The sequence below is a fragment of the Myotis myotis genome, unplaced genomic scaffold (assembly GCF_014108235.1).
Source record: "Myotis myotis isolate mMyoMyo1 unplaced genomic scaffold, mMyoMyo1.p scaffold_m19_p_27, whole genome shotgun sequence".
Classification (NCBI taxonomy): Eukaryota; Metazoa; Chordata; class Mammalia; order Chiroptera; family Vespertilionidae; genus Myotis; species Myotis myotis.
The window spans coordinates 2,140,580-2,161,597 of NW_023416332.1; the positions used below are offsets into that span (position 1 = coordinate 2,140,580).

The following is a 21,018-nucleotide window of genomic DNA, read 5'->3' on the forward strand; positions in this document are numbered from 1 at the left end:
TTGCTGTCCATCTGAGAAGCCGGGGGGTGGGGACAGAGACCTTCACTGTCTCCGGCCACGTGCCCGGCGGGCCCTCGGGGGGCACTGGGTCACCGACCACGTGTCGCTGTCCTCCCGCAGAAGTGCCTTCGCTTCAACCCCGACGCCACGGTGTGGGTGGCGAAGCAGCGGATCCTGTGCTCGCTGAACCAGAGCCTGAAGGATGTGCTGAATTACGGGCTGTTCCAGCCGGCCAGCAACGGGCGCGACGGCAAGTTCCTGGACGAGGAGCGGCTCCTGCGCGAGTACCCGCAGCCCGCGGGCACGGGCGTGCCTTCCCTGGAGGTACCGACGGGAGACCCCCATTAAGTTCCAGCTCGGGCCCTGAGGTGCACCTGACGTTGCTGGGGTTGCCGAGGGCGGTGCCGTTCGTGGGCGCTTATTTGCCACGGAGATCTGACGGGCATGTGGGGCGGGACTTGGGGTGCGCACAGCACGCCCCCCTCGGGCTCTCGTCACTGGGACCTGCAGTCCCGGATGCCAATCCCGCTGGCCTGCCTCCCGAGCCCGCCTTCCTGCCCCGGGCGCCGTGTGGCCAGCCCTCCCGGGGTATTGGAAGCATGGCCTCCGTTCTCTTCCTGGCCCTCGGATGACCAGGGGGCGCTCTGAGCCGCCCCGCGCCTCCGTGGTGACGTGCTGAGCAGCCTTATCCACGGCCGCCTAGTGGCCCTGCCTCTCTGAGCCCGGGCTGCTACCCCGAGGGGACGGAGTGTTTCCACATGTGTGAGGGCCGTCACACAGGTAGCCAGCAGTGCGGCCATTTCTCCTCTCACACCGCGTCGCCAGTGTGAAGTGACCGCGTTCGTTTCCGTGCGGATCGCAGCCCGCACGCGAGCCACTGGGGGGGGGGGGGGGGCTGGGGGTCTGCGGCCTCTGGGCCACGGGAGACGGCTCCGCAGTCAGAGGTGTCGTGTGGCTGGGGTTGAGCGGAGGTCGCAGCTCAGAACGTGGTGCCTCCCACGCGGTCAGGTCCTCCTTAGCCTGGAGCGTCGCTGCCGGCACGTCTGAACGAAACGGGTCAGGGCCCCGGGAGAGGCAGGAGGTGGGAGGCCTGGGGGTTGGGAGGCCGCCGGACCCGACACCGACTCTCACACCGATGCGACACCGCGCCTCCCTCGCCCGCTGTTCCTCGTCTCCACAGAGCAGGCTCCGGCTCCTGGAGGCAGCTTCAAGGTCAAAGGAAGCGCTGCTGGTTGCGGAAATGAGTCCTGGCTCCTGGGCAGCGCCCAGCGCAGGCGCCCGCTCCCCACGGAGGCCCCCTGCTCCTCTGCCCTTGGGGCTGCTTTTGTCTCTTTTCCGGGCCTTGTGCCCCGGCTGCAGGCTCTCCGCGGCGCTTCCCTGCGCGTGTCCTGGGCCCTGGGTGCGGTGCAGCCGTTTCTGTAACCCCAGGAGGGTGCTGGAGCCCTGCTGGGGAACTGGCGAGGAGAAGGTGGTCCTCTAAGCAGCCTGGGAAATACTCACTGGGTCTTTTTCCCTGTTTCGGTGCCAGTTCCGGTACAAGAAGCGGGTGTACAAACAGTCCCATCTGGACGAGAAGCAGCTGGCCAAGCTTCACACCAAGGTAGGGGCTCGGCAGCCACCGCACTGTCTGCGGCATCTTCTTCTGAGCTCAGGGCGGCTCTGCAGGTGGAGTTTCTTCTCCCCGCCCGACCTAACCGCACAGCGGTCCCCGGGCTCCGGGCAAGGACCGGGAACGGGGAGGGTGCACCCAGGACAGGCCGGCTACGGCAGCCACGCGCGGGCTCCGTGCTCCAGCTGGGATCCGCGGCAGAAAGCCGCCGCTTGGCCAGCCCCGGGCTCGGCAGGGGGCCTCCGTCAGGGGCGGCTCCCCCTCCGTGGTGGAGGCCCGAGGCGCCCCGTGAGGACCTTCCCGTGGCTTCTGTCGGCGTCTCTTATGGAGATGTTCTCGCTTTCCCTTCTCCCCCGTAGACCAACCTGCGGAAATGCATGGACTACGTTCAGCATCGCTCGGTGGAGAAGATCGTGAAGATGCTGGACCGGGGCCTGGACCCGAATTTCCACGACCTGGAGACTGGGGGTGAGCGTGGCCAGGGCCTCAGCGGGCCTCCCGGAGGCACGGGCTCGGGGCGCGCACAGTGACTGGGTTCCGAGTGCATGTGTGTGTGGTATCCACGGTCCACCGTGCTTTCCAGGGCTTTCTCGCTGCGCCGTGAGCTGGGGGGTGAGCCGCGTTCGCTCCCACGGCGTCTCCAGCGTCTGCACGTGCTCAGTACATACCTGTTGACTGAGTGAATGAATGAATGAATGAATGATGCCATGCACGGAGCTGCTGTGTGTCCGCAAGGGTCTTGCCCCCCCTGCTGGGAACCAAGCCCCTCCCTCGTGTGGATGAAATGGCCACAGGTTCTCAGGGTCCCCAGTGACATTGGGGCTGGGGGTTCCTCCCTCCCTCCCTCCCTCCCTCCCTTCCTTCCTTTCTTTTTCTCTTTATTGTTAATCCTCACCCGAGGATAGTTTTTCCATTGATTTGTTGAGAGAGGGAGAGAGGGAGAGCGTGGGAAGGGGAGAGGGAGAGAAACATTGATGTGAGAGACACACATGGATCGGTTGCCTCCCGCACGTGCCCTGACTGGGGCTGGGGATTAAGCCTGCAACCGAGGTACGTGCCCTTGACCAGAATCGAACCCGGGACCCTTCAGTCTCCAGGTTGATGCTCTAACCACTGAACCAAGTCATCTAGGGCTTTTTTTTTAAAATTTCAAATGAGCACTAGCTTTTATTTAATCTTAGTTTTTCTCTTTTTCTCCGTTTCATTGGCGTAAGACTGACCTGCGACGTTGCGTCAGTGTTGGGTGCCCGCAGGATGTGTGTCTGCCTGTGGGACGCCCACACCGTCGGTCCGCCTGTCACCCACACCTCGCGTGGTTACGGTCTTTCCTTATGAGAACTTTCATGATCTATTCTCTTAGCAACTTTTTTTGTTTTTTAAATATATTTTTTATTGATTTCAGAGAGGAAGGGAGAGGGAGAGAGAGAGGGAGGGAAACATCAACGACAAGAGAATCACTGATCGGCTGCCTCCTGCACGCCCCCCACTGGGGATCGAGCCCACAACCCAGGCCTGTGCCCTGACTGGGAATCGAACCCTGACCTCCTGGTTCATAGGTCGACCCTCAACCACTGGGCCACGCCGGCCGGCAGCAACTTTCAAAGTGCAGCATCGCCACCTGCTGCACACACGTCACCTCATAGCCGGAAGGAAGTGTGCGCTCCCCGGCCGCCCACGGCCCCCTCCTGCCCCTGGCGGCCTCCAGCCCGTCCTCTGTGGCTGTGGCCCCGGCTTTGTCTTTCTGTCTGTCTGTCGCCCTTGAGCATCATCCCCTCAAGGCCCACCCATGTTGTTGCCACGGCAGGACTTCCTTCTTTATGTCGGTTAACGTCCCATGGTGTGTGGGGGACGCGATGCTCAGGTCCCTTTAGACTTGGCTACGTGAGCCCCGGGGCTGAGCGGCTCCCCCAAGGTCCGGCTCTGAGGTGTATGCGTCCCCCCAGAGACGCCCCTGACCTTGGCGGCCCAGCTGGACGACTCGGTGGAGGTGATCAAAGCGCTGAGGAACGGCGGGGCGCACCTGGACTTCCGCGCCAGGGACGGGATGACGGCCCTGCACAAGGCCGCCCGTGCCAGGAACCAGGTGGCCCTCAAGGTACCGTCTGTGCCCAGCTTGCTCCGGGAACGCCCCACCCCTCAGATTCCCTGGTTCCCCTTCCCCCACCCCCACTCACAGCCACGCCAGGTGACCCCGAACTGCCAGCTGGAGAGGGGCTGGTGGGGGTGGGGGCAGGAGAGGGGGGGTGCCTGGCTCTCCTGCGCCTCCTGGTGTTCGGCCGTAGAAGCGGCTGTTCCCGGGCCTCTGTGCCCGCTCCAGGCCCGGGCTGTGTCCCCCGGCGGCCAGCGCCGACCCTCCTGTTTCTCTAGACCCTCTTAGAGCTGGGTGCGTCCCCGGACTACAAGGACAGCTGCGGCCTCACGCCGCTGTACCACACGGCCATCGTGGGCGGCGACCCCTACTGCTGCGAGCTGCTGCTGCACGAGCGGGCGGCCGTGTGCTGCCGGGACGAGAACGGCTGGCACGAGATCCACCAGGTAGGCCCACGCCCGCGCCCGCTGTGCGGCGTCTCCCCGGCCCCCTCGCAGGCAGGGCTCCAGGCGGGCAGGGCCTCCAGGTTTCCTTTTCCTAGAACATTTGAATCAGTCCCCCCCACCCCCCACCCCCCGCGTTTAAACACCTGGGGGAGCTCCCCAGAAACACGCCTGCCTGACTCCAGAGCAGCTGGAGGAGCGGGCAGGCCTGTGGCGTTGCTGCACGGCCAGCCAGCGGGGCCGGAGCCCTGCGGGTGCCTTCTGAGTGCAGGGGCCCAGGGCCCACGGAGGCCTGTGTCCCAGCCCGTCTGCGCTGGGACCGTCCGCGCCCTCCGGGTTCGTCTGTCTCACAGGCTGGGAAAGGCCCCCCGTCCTGCTGAGGCACCTCGTCACCCGAGGGCGGTGGCCGCGGCCAGCGCTGCAGAGCCCAGCGGCTCCCTCTGTGGCTGAGGGGCCTGCCCGAGGCCCCTGGCCAGCAGCTGCCCGAGCCGGGCGCACTCGCTCCTCCCCCCGGGCGCACTCGCTCCTCCCCCCGCGAGGCTGGTGCTTTCTCTCCCCTCCAGGCGTCAAGCAGGAGCCGCGCTGATAGGGCTGTGCCCGGGGCAGGGGGGACGGGCAGGCGGGCACGCGGTGGGCTGGCTCCGCTCTCCCTGTTGGGCTCCTGCAACTCGTCTGTCCCTCCGTCCAGCACCCTGGGGCGTGGACAGCTCCCTCCCGGCCTGTCTGGCTCCCCTCCTCTCTCAGGTCCCATGCCCAGGCCAGGCCTGCCCGCAGGTGCTGCAGGTGGCGGCCTCCCCTTGGCCTCCTCTCCTGGGATCGACCCCGGCCATGGGTCTCATTGCAAAGGTGGCTTCCCATCCAGGGGCTCCGGGCACCGCCCTGGGCTGCCCCGCCCCCTGCAGGCTGACTCGGGGAGAGCAGTTATTTGAGCTCATGTCTACAAAGGACCTCAAATGGCCCCAGTATTTTTCCTGAAATGCCCTTCCACGTGGAGATCTTTCGTAAACGAAGTAGAAACAAGTAATGCCCGGCTGGCGTGGCTCAGGGCTTGAGCGTCAACCTATGAACCAGGAGGTCAGGGTTCGATTCCGGGTCAGGGCACAGGCCTGGGTTGTGGGCTCATCCCCAGTGTGGGGCGCGCAGGAGGCAGCCCGACAGTGATGCTCTCTCATCACTGATGCCTCTCCCTCCCTCTCCCCTCCTCTCTGACATCAGTAACATTTATTTTTTTAAAGAAGAAACACCCAGATGCTTTCCCACAATCTAGGAACTTGGAGGACTCATTCCGCGTGTGGCTTTAATTGCTGGGCAGTTTCAGGTCCGCCTGCCCCCCTCCCTGCCCCCTCGCTCCCACCTGGGGACCCGGGGGGCCAAGCAGCCGGGTTCCCTCCCACGCACCTTCCCTTCGTGTGCAGCCGGCACACGTGACGGGCCCACGTGGGAGTCCCCTCCCGACCTCCCGCTCTGTTTCTCTGACTTTGTTTCGGGATAAACGAGGGCGCGTCTGGCCTGGGGTGCAGTGCGCGGGGTGAAACCCCGTCAACATGGTCCAGGGCCCCTGAGCCAGGGACTTACCGCTGGGAGCTGCCTGATAATCGCGGAAGTCAGTTGAGGTAGAATTCATGGCTCAGGGCAGCTTAGGGAGAAATTCCTGTGACGCACCTGGCAGCTAGTGACTGCACAATATATGCCCACCATGCCCGTCACTATCATTGTCATGGTTACTGTTTGGCCACGCCCCATCCCAGTGCTCATCCCCTCTAGCCACGCCCCACCACAGCCATAATCACCAACAGGCCACGCCCCCACTGTCATCCTTAGGCCACGCCCCATCACCATCAATCCACGCCCCCAGCAGGCTTCATCACCCTCAGGCCATGCCCCCACCACTGTCATCATCACCAACAGGCCACGCCCCATCACCATTAAGCCACGCCCCCACCAGGCCAGCATCACCCTCAGGCCACACCCCCGCCACTGTCATCATCACCCTCAGGCCAGGAAAGCATGGTGTCAGCAGGTGCTCCCTCAGCTCACTGCCTCTGGGGTGGGAGCATCCTTGTGGAGCTGGGCGTGTCCCCGATGGAGCTTGGGGTACCCCCTGGTGCCCTGTTGACAGCAAGGTCTTGTCTCAGGCCTGCAGGTATGGACACGTGCAGCACCTGGAGCACCTGCTCTTCTACGGGGCGGACATGGGGGCTCAGAACGCCTCGGGGAACACAGCCCTGCACATCTGTGCCCTCTACAACCAGGTCAGTATGGTGTCCGCGGGGCCCACCCCCACCTTCCACGACTGGAGGGCGGGGAACGGGACCGTTCCCTGGGGCCCTGGGGCCCGGGTCGAGGCAGGTCCTGAATGTCGCTGTGGGAGGTCCCTGCCCCTCCTTCCCTTCATTCCTATTCTCTGACTTCAAGGACCTCGCCTGGAGAGTGGGAGGGGGGGGCGGGTGTGGACACTGCATGAGCAGCCTTGGGGGGGGGGTGCTCTGCTACCTGGAGGAGCAGAGGGCGGACCACTGATTAGGGTGATGCTGGGGGCCCCAAGGGTCTTGCAGCTGCATGTCCTCTGCCATCAGCAGTATCTTCCCAGCCCAAGCAGTGCTCCCGTCTTTTTAGGTGAAACCTCCAGCCTTCGCCTGAGACCAGACCCTTTCCCCGTCCAGCCCATGGGCGCGCCCCCACCCAGGCCCCTCCAGCCACTTTGAAATCCCGATTTGCTTCTAGCTAGTCAACCTTGGAAAACTCCTACACATCCTTCAAGACCCCATTCAGATAGCCCGCCCTCAGTCAAGCCACCCCGGATGAGCTCCCCATAGTGTCCACTGTGGTTCTCGCTGTGCAGTGCTTTGGGGGACCGCCAGGGGCAGGCATTGTTGTGACTCACCTGTCCTTTCTGCTGGCACCCCTCGCCCTGGGCCCCTCTTCTCAGGGGCATGAGCAGCCATGGTTCGTGGTCTCCACGCGGCTGGCATAGGAGAGCAGCTCAGCCTGCTGAGTGGGGAGCATTTCAGCTTCAAGAAGTATTTGCAGGACAAGGGGCTGGCTTCCTGCTTCTGGAGGCGACCCCCCGCACAGTGGGGTTTGTGTGCAGCTGGGGCGCTCCCCGGGGGACCCTGGCGCTTGCATGGGAATAGCTGTGTGAGCCTGGGGTGCCTTGCCCGGCTGCTCCAGGAAAGTACGCCCCAAGGCTTGGCCGCAGCTGGTAAAACATCTGTGCCAACATGTGCTTCTTACGCCCCGAGCAGGAGACAGTCCTTCATTGGCCCCAGGAGACTGCGCGCGTCTTTCATCAAGACAAAACCGCCCGATAAACATGTTTGCTGCCACTTGAAATAATTGTGGCCAAGATGGTCTTGAGCGTGTGGGTGGTTCCACTGTGGTCTGCAGTCTGTGACGGGCGGGGCTGGTTTGACCCATGTCACTGTCCCTGCTCAGGTCTGGCCGGGCTCTCGGGAAAGCCCTGCCCAGGTGCCTCAGGTTAGAGGAGGGGTCAGCGAACTCTCTCTGCAGAGGCCACAGGTTTGAGGCCACGGCCACGCCGCTTTGCCGTTGAGACAGCACTAGATGATTTTGTGGCTGTGTGCCAGTAAAACTTTATTTACAAAGCAGGCAGCAGGCCGCTTGAGCCTGTGGGCCATAGTTTGCACACCCCCTACTGGGGATCGAGCCTGCAACCCGGGGCCTGTGCCCTGAATGGGAATCGAACTGTGACCTCCTGGTTCATCAGTTGATGCTCACCCACTGAGCCCCGCTGGCTGGGCGTATTTCACTTCTGATGTATTTTGTGCACACGTGCGAGACTGTAGAATGTAGCCTTAAAAAGGCCGCTGTTTGGCCCAGGGTGCATATACTTTAAACTTCTATAGATTCTGCCAAGTTGTCCACAGTGTTTGTAGCAGTTAAACTTCAACCGGTAGCACTGGGCGGGGGTGGGGGGGTTCACCCTGATCCTGGCCGCGCAGAGGGAGGAACCCGCCCTCCCTCTGACTTTGCCAGCGTTTCTCTGCCTCTCGGGAGGGAGCGAGCTTCTGCAGCTGGGGCGGGGCTCTGCCTCAGCGGCTCCGGGGGATCTGTCCGTCACCCGCGTGTCCCGTGTGCCTGCAGGACAGCTGTGCGCGGGTGCTGCTGTTCCGGGGCGGGGACAAGGAGCTGAAGAACTACAACAGCCAGACCCCCTTCCAGGTAAGAGGAACCCTCGCAGGACACCTCACACAGACGGGGCGGGGGTGGGGGGCGAGACCGCGGGTCTCTGGGCATCGCGTGCTTTTGACACGAGGTCGGCTGGTCCCGTGGGGGATGTCATCCGCGTTGGGAGCTGTGCCCGGCGCCTGTGTCCCTGTGTCCCAGTGCCTGCGGCTCCCAGAGCCCCTTCCGACCAGTGAAACTTCAGCCCTGGCCAGTTCGGCTCAGTGGATAGAGCATCGGCCTGCAGACCGAAGGGTCCGGGTTCTATTCCTGGTCCGGGCACATGTCTAGTTTGCAGGCTCGATCCCCAGTGTGGGGCCTGCAGGAGGCAGTCGATCCATGAATCTCTCTCATCATTGATGTTCCTAACTCTCTTTCCCTCCCCCTTCCTCTCTGACATCAATTAAATATATTAAAAAACAAAACCAAAAAACACGTGGCTCTTCACTCAGAGGCGGTGCTGTCGTAGGCGCCGGCGCCCTGGGCTGTGGACGTGGCACGGAGTCGGCACCACAGAAACCGAGGGCCGTGCGACAGATGACTGGGCCCTGTCTCCCTGGCCGGCATCAGTAACTAATACTCAGACGGAAGGAAATCGGACAGGTCCCAGTATTGTGCTGTTTAGACACGGGAGGCGGCCAGCCAGCGTGGCTCAGTGGTTGAGCGTCAACCTATGAACCAGGAGGTCATGGCTCCGTTCTGGTCAGGTCACATGCCCGGGTTTTGGGCTCGATCCCCAGTGTGGGGCGTGCAGGGGGCAGCTGATCGATGATTCTCTCTCATCATTGATGTTTCTATCTCTCTCCCTCTCTCCCTTCTTCTCTGAAGTCAGTAAAAGTATATTTTATTTTTTAAAAATAATTCTTTATTGTTGAAAGTATTCCATAAGTGCCCTCCATTGACTCCCTCCAGCCCACCCCCACCCCTGCCCCAAGCCCTCACCGCCCCATTGTCTGTGTCCATGGGCCATGCATATATGCATACAAGGTCTTGGGTTACCTCTCACCCACCCTCCCTCCCTCCCCTGCCTTCCCTCCGAGATTCTGCACTCTGTTCCCTGCTGCCGTGTCTCTGGGTCCACTCCGTTTATCAGTTTATTTTGGTCATTAGATTCCACATGTGAGTGAGATCATGTGACACTTCTCTTTCTCTGACTGGCTTCTTTCACTTAGCACAGCGGTTCTCAACCTGTGGGTCGCGACCCCTTTGGTGGTCGAATGACCCTTTCACAGGGGTCGCCTAAGACCATCGGAAAACACATATATAATTACATATGGTTTTTGTGATTAATCACGATGCTTTAATTATGTTCAATGTGTAACAATGAAAATACATCCTGCATATCAGATATTTACATGACGATTCATAACAGTAGCAACATTACAGTTACGAAGTAGCAACGAAAATAATTTTATGGTTGGGGGTCACCACAACATGAGGAACTGTACTAAAGGGTCGCGGCGTTAGGAAGGTTGAGAACCACTGACTTAGCATGATACTGTCAGTGGGTAAGAGATCCTTCTTTTTTCCTGCTGCGTAGTATTCCATGGTGTAAATGTACCATGGAAACGGGAGGCAGAGCCCCGAGAAGCTGTGGAGCGTGGACTGTGGTTGGGGTGTGGTTGGGGGCTGGGCGGAGCAGCAGCTACAACAAGTGGGAAATGTTTGACTCCTAGAAATGTCCGTCCAGATGGACGGCATTCAGGAAAGTTCAGCTTGACTCCATCTTTTTAAAGAAACTCTTTCCTAGTAGCCTTGTCCCTCACCATGGTCCCCGGTGAACTCCTATTCACCCTTCAAAGCCCCAGCTCCTCTCTGCAGGGGGCGTCCTACAGCCTTTGGCTCCCATGTTACTTGATCTGTGCCTTTTCCATGTCGTGTTGGAATAGACGGCTTCTGCGTCAGCTTCCCCAGATGTACTGGGAAGAGGCTGCTGCGTCCCACCCATCCTTTGCCCCGGTCTCGGGCCAGGGCTGGTCAGTTGGAAGGCGCTGTGGCTGGGCAGAGGCCTGGACACACAGCTCCCTGTAATTTCTCACTCCGGCCACTGGGTGGCAGTGTTGATGCGGGCCAGCGGGGACGGTGGGGTGCGGGAGGCTGGGCGTCCTGGGAGCTGAGGAGGGAAGGAGGGTGTTTGCGGAGACAAGTCCGCTCCTGAATGTAAGGCCCCGATTGCTCACCAACCGGAAGGGCAGGAGACGCCCCTGCCTCGGTCGCCTGGCTATCGCACGGGAGCCACAGACTCGGGGCGCCGACAGCTGACATCGATCCCGGTGCGGGGGCTGTGGGAGGACAGGGTGCCGGCCGCTCCGTCTCTGACGAAGACAGTGGTCACCAGGTCCTGGCACGTGGCTGCCTCCTGGGCCTCACACGGACTTTGTGCCTGGAGGGAGACAGATAGAGATGAGGGTAGAGGCTGGGAGACAGACGGGGAGACAGAGAGATGGGGGGACAGAGAGACAGGGAGACAGAGACGGGGGGACAGAGAGACAGGGAGACAGAGAGATGGGGGACAGAGAGACGGGGGGACAGAGAGACGGGGGACCGAGAGACAGGGGGACAGAGAAATGGAGGGACAGAGAGACGGGGACCGAGAGACAGGGGGACAGAAAGACGGGGGGACAGAGAGACGGGGGGACAGGTTGAGAACGCGCTGGTGTCTGCGTTGCAGCTTCATTGAGATATAACTGACATGACCTTGTTGATGTGTGCGGTATAAAACGGTGACTTACGTGTCGCTGTCACGCAGTGATCACCCACTGAGGCTAGCTGCCTGCCCCCCACGGCCCCACCCCGGCCTGCGTGTGGGGAGGGCTCTCACGCGCTCTCTCAGCGCCGTCTCGTGCACAGACCGCGCTGCTAAGGACCCTTCCCGGCTGGAACGTGGGGAGCCACGTACACCCCTGAGCGCGCTGACCTGGGAGCTGGCCTGTGGCTGGATGCTCAGCCCAGAGCCCTCCGCGGGCCCCGCGCTGGCCGTCCAGGGCGGACAGAGGAGCCCGCCGCCACCGTCAGGATGGCCCCGCCAATCAGAGGCCCAGGGGCGGGACGGCGCCGGGTCCGTCCAGCCGGGAGGGAGGGTCCTCCGGGAGGGCAGGACGGACTCCCTCAGTGGGGAGGGTGTGGGTGACTGTCATCCCCACCATCGGGGTGTGGGTGTGTCTTCACCTGCCAGGGCCTCGGCCCCTCCCTCGCTGGGCCCCCCCGCCCGCCGCCCCCTGGCCGCCCTTGGCGAGCCGCGCCCTCGTGGTCAGCGGCCACCAGGCCTGGCAGCGCACAGAGATGGAGGCGTGGCCCCTCCCTCCGCCAGGCAGGTATTTATAAACTCCCAGGTGGCCTCACCCCCGTTCTCCTGCATCATTTGGTTTTTAATGTTTTGAGAATAAGCCCCAGCGAGGCGGCTCGTGAGGGATGGCATTTGTTCAAGACGCAGCTCGCGGCCAGCTGTGCCGCCCGCCATTCAGCCGAATGGGCCGTCGGGGAGACTCGAGCCTCGGCCGTCCAGGCGGGGGGAAGGGCGGGGGGACACTGGGGGCCCACCAGGGCTGCCGGCTGGGGGTGCGGCTGGGGGTGCGGCTGGAGACGCCCACCCCGGGCGGCCTCTGAGGGATGTGCCTCACTGGGGACAGCCCGCAGCTCGGGGTCTGGCTTCAGGCACCCGTTAGGGTCACAAGGACTGAGCAGCCTGGGATTCGCTCGCCTCTCCCAGCGCTGGGTTCCCAAAGCCGTCGCCAGCCTCAGGGCGTCGTCTCTTGGAAAAGCATCTTTCAGGGCGTCCTGTGTATTCTTTTCTTCTTCTCTTCTTTTTAAAAATATGTTTTTATTGATGTCAGAGAGGAAGGGAGAGGGAGAGGGAGAGAAACGGCAATGATGAGAGAGAATCAGGGATCGGCTGCCTCCTGCACGCCCCCACTGGGGATGGAGCCCACAACCCGGGCCGGTGCCCCGACCGGGAATCGAACCCTGACCTCCTGGTTCCTAGGGGGATGCTCAGCCCCTGAGCCACGCCGACGGGCGAGGCTCACTTTCTCTAGGCCGGGGTTCGAGATCAGAACCTGCCGCTCCCGTGGCTCTCATGGGAGGCCCGACCTTGTGGCTGTTGGTCCCATTTCCGTAGCCACGGCAGAGCCAGCTGCCCCCCAAACACTCCTTTTCCCCCAACAGCATCACCGTTTCAGCTCGAAAAGAACATTTCCCAGGAGGACGCGGTGTCATGGAGGCGATGGTGGTGGTAGGGAGTTTACGGGGCCGTGGGAGAGGGACTGACAGGCACAGAGCCGCCGGCTCTCACGGAGCCCGTGTCGGGGACGCTGAGTGTGAGCTGCGGCCTGGGCCGCGGCTGGCGGTTCTCAGGCTGCGTGACAATGTCCGGAGGAGGGTGTCCACTTTGGGAGAATAACCAGCCGGTCGAGAGGGCGTGTCTGTGTCAAAGAGGCGGCCAGCTCCACAGCAGCAGCTTTTAAAATACCGGCCGTCGCCACGGTGACAGACCCTCAGGCCCAGGTCCCGCTGACCCCCGGGGCCAGCCAGTGGCCTTTAACGTGGGGGCATGGCTGTAGCAGCAAGACAGCTCCCGGTTCTACTGTAGCTGGTTCCCTGGTCTCCTGTCTGTGCTAAGCAGGGAGAGGGAGGCAGTGGACAGAGAGACCGTGAGCCACGGGAGAGAGACCGTGAGCCACATGGGGGGAGAGACCATAAGCCACAGGAGAGAGACCACTAGCCACGGGAGAGAGACCGTGAGCCACATGGGGGGAGAGACCATAAGCCATGGGGGAGAGACCACTAGCCACGGGAGAGAGACCGTGAGCCACATGGGGGGAGAGACCATAAGCCATGGGGGAGAGACCACTAGCCACAGGAGAGAGACCACTAGCCACGGGGGAGAGACCGTGAGCCACATGGGGGGAGAGACCATAAGCCATGGGGGAGAGACCATAAGCCACAGGAGAGAGACCACTAGCCACGGGGGAGAGACTGTGAGCCACATGGGGGGAGAGACCATAAGCCATGGGGGAGAGACCACTAGCCACAGGAGAGAGACCACTAGCCACGGGGGAGAGACCGTGAGCCACATGGGGGGAGAGACCATAAGCCACAGGAGAGAGACCACTAGCCACGGGGGAGAGACCGTGAGCCACAGGAGAGAGACCGTGAGCCACATGGGGGGAGAGACCATAAGCCATGGGAGAGAGACCACGAGCCACGGGGGAGAGACCGAGAGTCACGGGAGAGAGACTGTGAGCCACGGGAGAGAGTGAGTGGCCGCTGGCCATGCTCTCTCATAGCTGGAAGGGGTTGGACCGGGGACCCTGGGTTTCCCCGTTCAGTTGTCTCATTCCTCGCGGATTCTATATTTGCAGACTCGCCTGCTTGCTAAAATTTACGTGTAACCCATGAAAACTTGCAGAGTTTCCCACCTTTTTTGGTGCTTTTTCCTGGCGATTTTGCTGCTTAGCCGGCCCCAGGCGTGGGAGGGTTGTCTGTGCCTCACGGAGGACGTGCCAGGTTAGGGAAGCCTCGCCCAGGCCTGAGGGACGGCGCTGCTGGCCTTGGGTCACCGTTGGCTTTGTCAACAGCAGGCACGAAACAAGGCGTCTTCACACAGAAACGGGAAGGCCGGGCTGTGTCACTATCAGGTTGTGTGAGTATAACAGGGTGGCCCGGCCGGCGTGGCTCAGGGGCTGAGCATCGACTTGTGAGCCAGGAGGTCATGGTTCGATTTCCGGTCAGGGCACAGGCCCGGGTTGCGGGCCCGATCCCCAGTGTGGGGCATGCAGGAGGCACCTGATCGATGATTCTCTCATCATTGATATTTCTCTCTCTCTCTCCCCCCCCTCCTCCCTTCCTCTCTGAAATCAATAAAAATGTCCTTTTAAAAATAATAATAAACAAAGATGACAGCGTGACGGGCTGGCCGGAGCCCTGCCCTGTGTCTGCCCTCGGAGCGCAGGCTCAGTGCCCGCGGGACGTAAGGCCTGGAAAAGTGAGAAGTGACTGCTCGTGAGCCGGGTGGTAGGAAGCCAGAGCTGTGCCCACTGCAGGGCCAGCAGGAGCGGGTGCCAGGTGCACGGGGACCGCACACCCTGTGGGCTCGCCTGGGAGGGCCCGGCCTGTGCCCGCTGGGCTAGGCCTGCTGGGCACGGGGGTGGCTTTGCTCACACTGAACCCAGAACGCAGGCGGGAGGCTGTGGGCAGGACGCATGCGTCCAGGTCACTTTCCACCAGGGGGTCTGGGTCGGGCTTTTCCAGGGTTTCTGCTGGTTGAGTGCAGGTGCGAGTGGTGGGCACAGGCCGTGGCGGCACAGGGCCAAACACGCTGGGTCATGCTGTTGCTTCCTCAGCAGCTGGCAGGGTTGCCAGGTGGCGCCCAGCCCCGGGCCTGGCCTGCGAGCATGAGGGATGCCTTCCCTCTGGCGGGCGGTCATTCATAACGTGCACCTGCCTCTTCCCTCTGAGTCAGTGGGGCTGGAAACGTTTATTCCCTGGTGGCCAGGCGGGGGCCGGGGTCTACCCGGTGCTCTCAGACTCGTGCCGATGTGACCAGGGCCGCGTGGACCCCGCGCCTGCCCCTGCGTCGCCGGCCGCCCTGCTGCAGCTGGCGCTGTCCTTCCCCCTGGAGGAGGCGCCGAGTGACCGCCCGGGTGGGCAGGCTGCCCCGCGAGGAGGACGGTGCTGGGGAGGGAGGGTCGGGCCCACCTAGACCAGGAACCTGGAGGGCGCCGTCTGGGGACAGGGTGCCGGCCGCTCCGTGGTTGGGGTGTGGCGGCGGGCTGGGCGGAGCAGGGGCATGCAGGAAAGGTCACTGAGCACAGGAGGCTGCAGCTGGCCGTGGGGCGACCCACTCGGGGGCACAGGGAGCTCGGAACAGAGGGCGACAGGGGACGTGCTCGGCCGACTCCCCGGCGAGGCCCCGGCGCCGCCTGCACAGCCATTGCCGCACGGACCCCTCTGGCTTTGCCACCACGGAGGCCACGTGATGGGCAGGAATTCTCCCGCTGAGAAGCCGGGGATTGTGCTGCCCCGTCCGGGACCCGGCGGGCGGGTGCTGGCCCGGCGTCAGGGAAGCAGCCAGCGGGCGTCTCCGGCTCTGTGTCCTGGGGTCTGAGGGCAGGGCTGTCACGGGTGGGCCCTGGGGATGTTGCAGGCGGAGCAAGGGCTGGCCCGACGCCACAGGAGCCACAGCAACGGCCTGACTTTGGAGAAATGGAAGCAGCTTTTACCTGTAGACTAGAGGTGCGATGCATGAAAATTGTGCGAGGGGCTCGGCCCCTGCCACTGCGGCTCCGTCCGGAAGGTCGTCCGGTCTAGTTAGCATATTGCACTTTTATTGTTGTAGATGGGCCGGCGAGGAGACAGAGAAGGGGCGGGCTCACATCTGCCTCCCGGTCCAGGGTCCGGGGAGGTTCAAACGGTTTCTGCATCGGATCTTCCCGGACATTGGCCCTCGTTCCTGCGCCGGGCTGCGGCCATGCGGTCCGGGTTCCATGTGGTCCTGGTTCCATGCGGTCCTGGTTCCCCGGGGTGGGGCGGGCAGTCAAGGCTTCACGGGGGCCCTCGTGGGCCTGGTGTCCCAGGGCTACCTCGGTCGGGTCCTGGAGAAAAGGGTCAGTCCCAGCCCTGGCGTGGCGCGGCCTCCCACGGCCGGGCTCTGCTGCGCGCAGGCCGCCCGCTGTTCTCGGTCATCGTCTCGCCATCCGTCCGCGGTCGGCGCCCTGACTCGTGCTGAAGGGCTGGCTGCTAAGGGCTGGGGCGGCGTGTGCCGTCTGCTCGCACGTGCGGCCGATGCGGCACCAGCAGCGGCACAGCCGGGATTCCTGCAGCATCGAGGCGTCGCGCAGGCACCCGGGTCTGTCCGTGGGAACAGACGCCAGCCTGTTGGTTCGCGGCTTCGAGACCAGGGATGAGCCCGGGCCGGGTTCTCGGTGGTTGGGGCGGCGGCCGGCGAGGCTTGGCGGGAGCGCGGAGGTGTGTGTTTTTAAATATTTTTATTGATGTCAGAGAGGAAGGGAGAGGGAGAGAGAAACATCCATGATGAGGGAGAGTCATGGATTGGCTGCCTCCTGCACGCCCGCCACTGGGGATGGAGCCCACAACCTGGGCATGTGCCCTGACCGGGAATCGAACCGCGACCTCCTGGTTCATAGGTTGACGCTCAGCCCCCGAGCCACGCCGGCCGGGCTGGGGCCGGTTTTTAATGAGCCAAAGCGGAGGGTGCGTCCCGGGCGTCTGTGGTCAGTGGTTTTGAATGGTTTGCGATGACGCCAGCAGCTCGTGTTGGGAAAGTGCCCTTTTCCGTGGCGTCTTCCACCCCCACCAACTCCCCCCGCGGGGCTCCAGGGACCCAGCTCCTAGCACGCGGATGTCTTGTTGTCTTGTTCCCAAAGGCACGGAAATGCAGTTTTACGTTATTTAATCTGTTGAATGTCACCTATGTGCCCCCATGCACTTTAGCGGGTGGATCCGTGGGTGTGGTTTGCACCCTGAGCCTCACAGCGGCGCTGACGCCAACACGGAGCACGTGCGAGGCAGGCGCAGGAGAAGCCTCGCGGACTGTCTCAGCCACGCTGAAGAAGGTGTAGCTCTCATTTAAAAAAATATATATTTCTATTGATTTCAGAGAGGATGGGAGAGGGAGGGAGAGAGAGAGATCAATGATGAGAGAGAATCATGGATCGGCTGCCTCGTGCACGCCCCACACTGGGGGTGGAGCCCACAACCCGGGCCTGTGCCCTGACCGGGAATCGAACCTGGGACCCTTCAGTCTGCAGGCGGCACCCTACCCACTGAGCCGCACCAGCCAGGGCTCGTTTCTTTTTAATAAAGGGCCCCGATGGCTCGTTTTGCTGTCACGGCGTGCAGAGGCCGTCCTCCGGGCGCCGTAACGCCTGTCCTCTCTCGCAGGTGGCGATCATCGCGGGCAACTTCGAGCTGGCGGAGTACATCAGGAGCCACAAGGAGACGGACGTGGGTGCGTAGGGCGGGGCGCGGCTGGCGGGCGTGTGGCCAAGGTGGCGGCGCGGGCGGCCCCCAGTCCTCCTCAGACGGGCTCTGAGTCCGCGTTTAGCGAAGCGCAGCAGAAAGCGTAGTAGCGAGGCCTTCAGCCCCGTCCCGGGTGTGTGACCTCCCGGCACCGTGGGCTCAGGGAAACCCACGCGTTAGGGAGGGAAATGGGCGAAGTGGCCACAAGGATGGGGCCGCTGTCCAGCTGCTGAGCCAGGCAACCTGTGAGGAGCCCAGACGGGTTCACTAGAAGATTCCGTCACCTACCCGCCTCCACTAGACCAGCGGCTCCCAGCGTGGGGCCCACGCCCACGGGGCCATGTGACTTCTAAGGGGGACAATTCGAGAATGAGTTATTACCAGTCAGGTTTTTGCATTTCTTCTGGTTCTAGGGGCCTCGTCTACAGAATATAACTATATGTCGTGACATGTTTGTTCTCTGTTATAGGTTTTGAAACTTTGCTATTTTTTCCTATCCCTTCATATTATTGTTATTATTTTTTAACAGTTTCTTAGTGATTTCTTCCCCAGGACTCCCACTGTCCTTCCGTTCTTTGATTTTTCTCCTTCGTGGACGCCATGTTCTTGGGAAGCTGGTTTGGACCAAGTTCATGGCCTTTGATGTTTCCTCCACTGAATAGGGGTTCACTTTTTGAATAAGGAGAATTATATGTCACGGGGGGGGGGGGCATGGGATTTCAGAGACGCTTAGGTGAGGCGCGGCCAGAAAAAGGCTGGGGACCACTGACTCTCACGGAGAGGCGGCGACTGGATGAGGCGAGACGGGCCGGGGGCACCCCCTCCGCCCTCCTCGGCGTCGCCCCAGCATCGGTGCCCGCCCCCGCCGCCTGCTGACCCCTGCTCCCCTTTCAGTGCCCCTCGTGCCAACCAGGAGGACCGTCCCTAGGGCACCTCCTCCCTCCCGCTGCCCTGCCGGCGGCTGGGCCCCGCCTTGCATCCTGGAGGAGCCAGCTGGCCTGTGTCCCCCGGCCCCGGGCCTGCACAGGAGCCACAGTGGGGAGCAGGCCGCCTGGACCGGCAGCGGTGAGCGTCCGCCGATGGCTGGCACCATCCCATCGAGGGGGGCGGGGGGCTCCCGGGGCCCCGAGCGGTAGCCGGTGCATCTGTGTCTCCCTGCCTGCGCCCCTCGCCCCGTGTTTGGTGTCGGGGAGGGCGAGGCCTTGGTCTGGCTGTCGAGTCTGTGCCGTGTGGTGTGGCTGGTCCCCGCCCTGCCTCTGGGAGCTGCCAGGCTGTAGAACAAGTCGCTGCCCTTGCCCAGCCGTGCCCTGCGCTGAGCGTTGCCTCTGGAGGCTGCACGAGCCCCTCCTGGGAGCCGGGCCCGCGCCGTTGCTCCGAGTCCCAGCCGCACGACAGGCAGCGCAGCACCTCCGTGGGCGCGTTGCAGAGCCGGATGCGCGATGTCCGCACAGGGATTTAGCAAATGCAGTGGCTCAGAGTCCCCCTGCCTCCCCGGCCCGAGAGCAGGACAGTAAGACACGGCGTCTGCCTCTAAGAACACCGCTGCCGTCCGGCACCGGGATCCGCTCAGCAGGGCCCTCAGCATGGGGTTGGGGGGAGGTCCCACCCACGACTGTGGCGATTTCTAGTGGCCCCGCGTGGATCCGGGGCCATCCTTCTTGTCCTTATTTAGCGCCCCCTTGAGTGGGGCGCCCCCTGTGGAGGGAGGCGGGGTGTGGCTTCCTTCCCTGGCCCTCGGAAAGGAGCTGAGAAGCGCCGGGGACTGTGGCCCCGGCCTCCAGCCCTGCAGGCCCCCAGCCCTCGCCAGCCCCCCTCGGAGCTAAGGACCAGCCTCTGGCCTGTCCCACGCCAGCTCCGCCTCCAACGCCGCCAAGCTGGGGCAGGGGGACGACACACTGAGGCAGTTTAGAGCCCAGATGGGGCGGCACCTGGCTCGTCTCTCCCATTTGGGGTGTAATTAGCTGTCCTACCTGGGAGGCCGACACCCCTTTCCAAGCAGAGGGGTTCGGGCTGAGGACAGAAGTCATACCTGTTGGTGCATGAACACCTTTTAGTTCCCAGCGACACAGCTACAGGGACGGGTGATACCCCTTAGTTACTACCCGCCTTCCGACCAGTGACTCCCTGGAACTGTGAAGGGCCGTCCTCTGACAGAGGGGGCACCCCCAGGCGGCTGTGACCTCCAGGGGGTATTTTATTTGCCGACGGGAGAAGGTGCTGGCTGAGCAGCGCCTGTGGATACCCACGTTCATCCCCGCTTTGCTGTGGCTCCTGTAGGCGGAGGTCCCCCCGAGCCAGGCTGAGGGGCGGCTGGGAGCCGGCGTCCCGCGCGGTCAGGGGATGTGAACCGCGCTGCTGCGGATCAGCTCTGCCCGGGGATAACCTAGTTTCCCGGCCCCGTTGTTTTTGTTTGTGCCCGGCTCTCGGGGTGGCGCAGGCAGATGGGGGAGATGACATGGGCTGCTCCTCGTCAGCTGGGCGAGGTTGGTGTCCGCGCGTCTGTCCTTCCGCGTGTCTGTCCTGGCGGCTGCGCAGGGTTGGTGGTGGTGGTGGGGGAGCGGTTTCCTCCCGGTGTGCTCCGTGAGCCGGGCGTGAGCCGGGCGTCTGATGAGCCCACGGAGGGCGCTTGGTTACTGTTGCTAGGTTTCGGGACCGAGCGCCCGGATAATTATGCTTTGGAGATGGGCGATGGTGCGTGGAGGGGGTGGTGCGTTCACACAGATTTCTCAATGCAATGCCGGCGGGGGGGGGGGGGGGGATGCGTGTGTGTGCCTGTGTGTGTGTGTGTGTGTGTGTGTGTGTGTGAGTGTGTGTGAGCGTGTTTGTGGGTGAGGAGGAAAGCCCACGCTGTGCTGAGGGCGATGTGTGTTTAAAGCCCGCTTGGCAGACAGACACGGCTGCGGGGAAGTGAAACGGCCGATCTGGGAGCAGCGCCCGTGTCCCCGGCATGGCGACCGTGAACGCGCTACTGACCGGGGAGGCGGACGCTGGCTCCCTTTGTTCGCGGGGACAGCCCGCAGGTCCCGGGAGGGCCCCAGCCCTGAGCTGTGTGCTCTCATCAGATCGGGCCGATCCGGTCGGCACCGCCCAGGCCCCTCTGTGTGCGCGGGGAGCGAGCCTGCCCCGGGCAGCTGGGCTGGGGTTCGGGCTGGAGTGAGGCGGGCACCGCGTCCCTCTTGTCCAGGTTCCCAGAGGCTGTTTTCAAAGCTAGAGCCCTGGCCGGTGTGGCTCAGTGGACAGACCATCCACCTGCATTCGGTCCCAGGTTCAATTCTGGTCAAGGGCACGTACCTTGACCTGGTCGGGGCGTGTGCAGGAGGCAAGCAATCATGTGCTTCTCTCACATCGATGTTTCTCTCTGTCTCTCCCTCTCCCTCCACTCTCTAAAAACCCATGGAAAATATCCTCGGGTGAGGATTAAAAAACACACAGAAAGGCAAGTGGCAGAGGAGGGAGACGCGTGAGGCCCTGCAGATCCAGGGTGAGGGTGCGTCCCCCAGCGGAGCACGGGGCTCCCTTCCCGCCCACTCCGTGCTGGTGGATTTGTTGGCGGCGGCCATTCCGACAGGCGTGGGTGACCCCTCGTTGTGGTTTCACTTGGCGTGAGACGCTCCCGGTGATGGGCCTGGACCGGCCATGGACATGAGCCACCGTGGCTGGGTTCTGAGCATCCGTGGGGCTCACGGGAGTGTCCTCCGGGGCCAGAGTTGTGT

At 62.9% G+C, this 21,018-nt stretch overlaps 1 protein-coding gene across 1 annotated transcript in view; it reads left to right on the forward strand.

Annotated features, from left to right (window-relative positions):
* Positions 1-21,018, forward strand: part of SHANK2 (SH3 and multiple ankyrin repeat domains 2) — a 168,131-nt gene that overhangs the window by 15,489 nt on the left and 131,624 nt on the right. The window contains exons 3-10 of the mRNA XM_036295830.1: positions 121-324; positions 1,529-1,600; positions 1,969-2,077; positions 3,553-3,704; positions 3,977-4,144; positions 6,277-6,393; positions 8,246-8,323; positions 17,228-17,294. Of these exons, the coding sequence (XP_036151723.1) occupies positions 121-324; positions 1,529-1,600; positions 1,969-2,077; positions 3,553-3,704; positions 3,977-4,144; positions 6,277-6,393; positions 8,246-8,323; positions 17,228-17,294 (967 nt within the window). The remainder of the gene's footprint in view (positions 1-120; positions 325-1,528; positions 1,601-1,968; positions 2,078-3,552; positions 3,705-3,976; positions 4,145-6,276; positions 6,394-8,245; positions 8,324-17,227; positions 17,295-21,018) is intronic.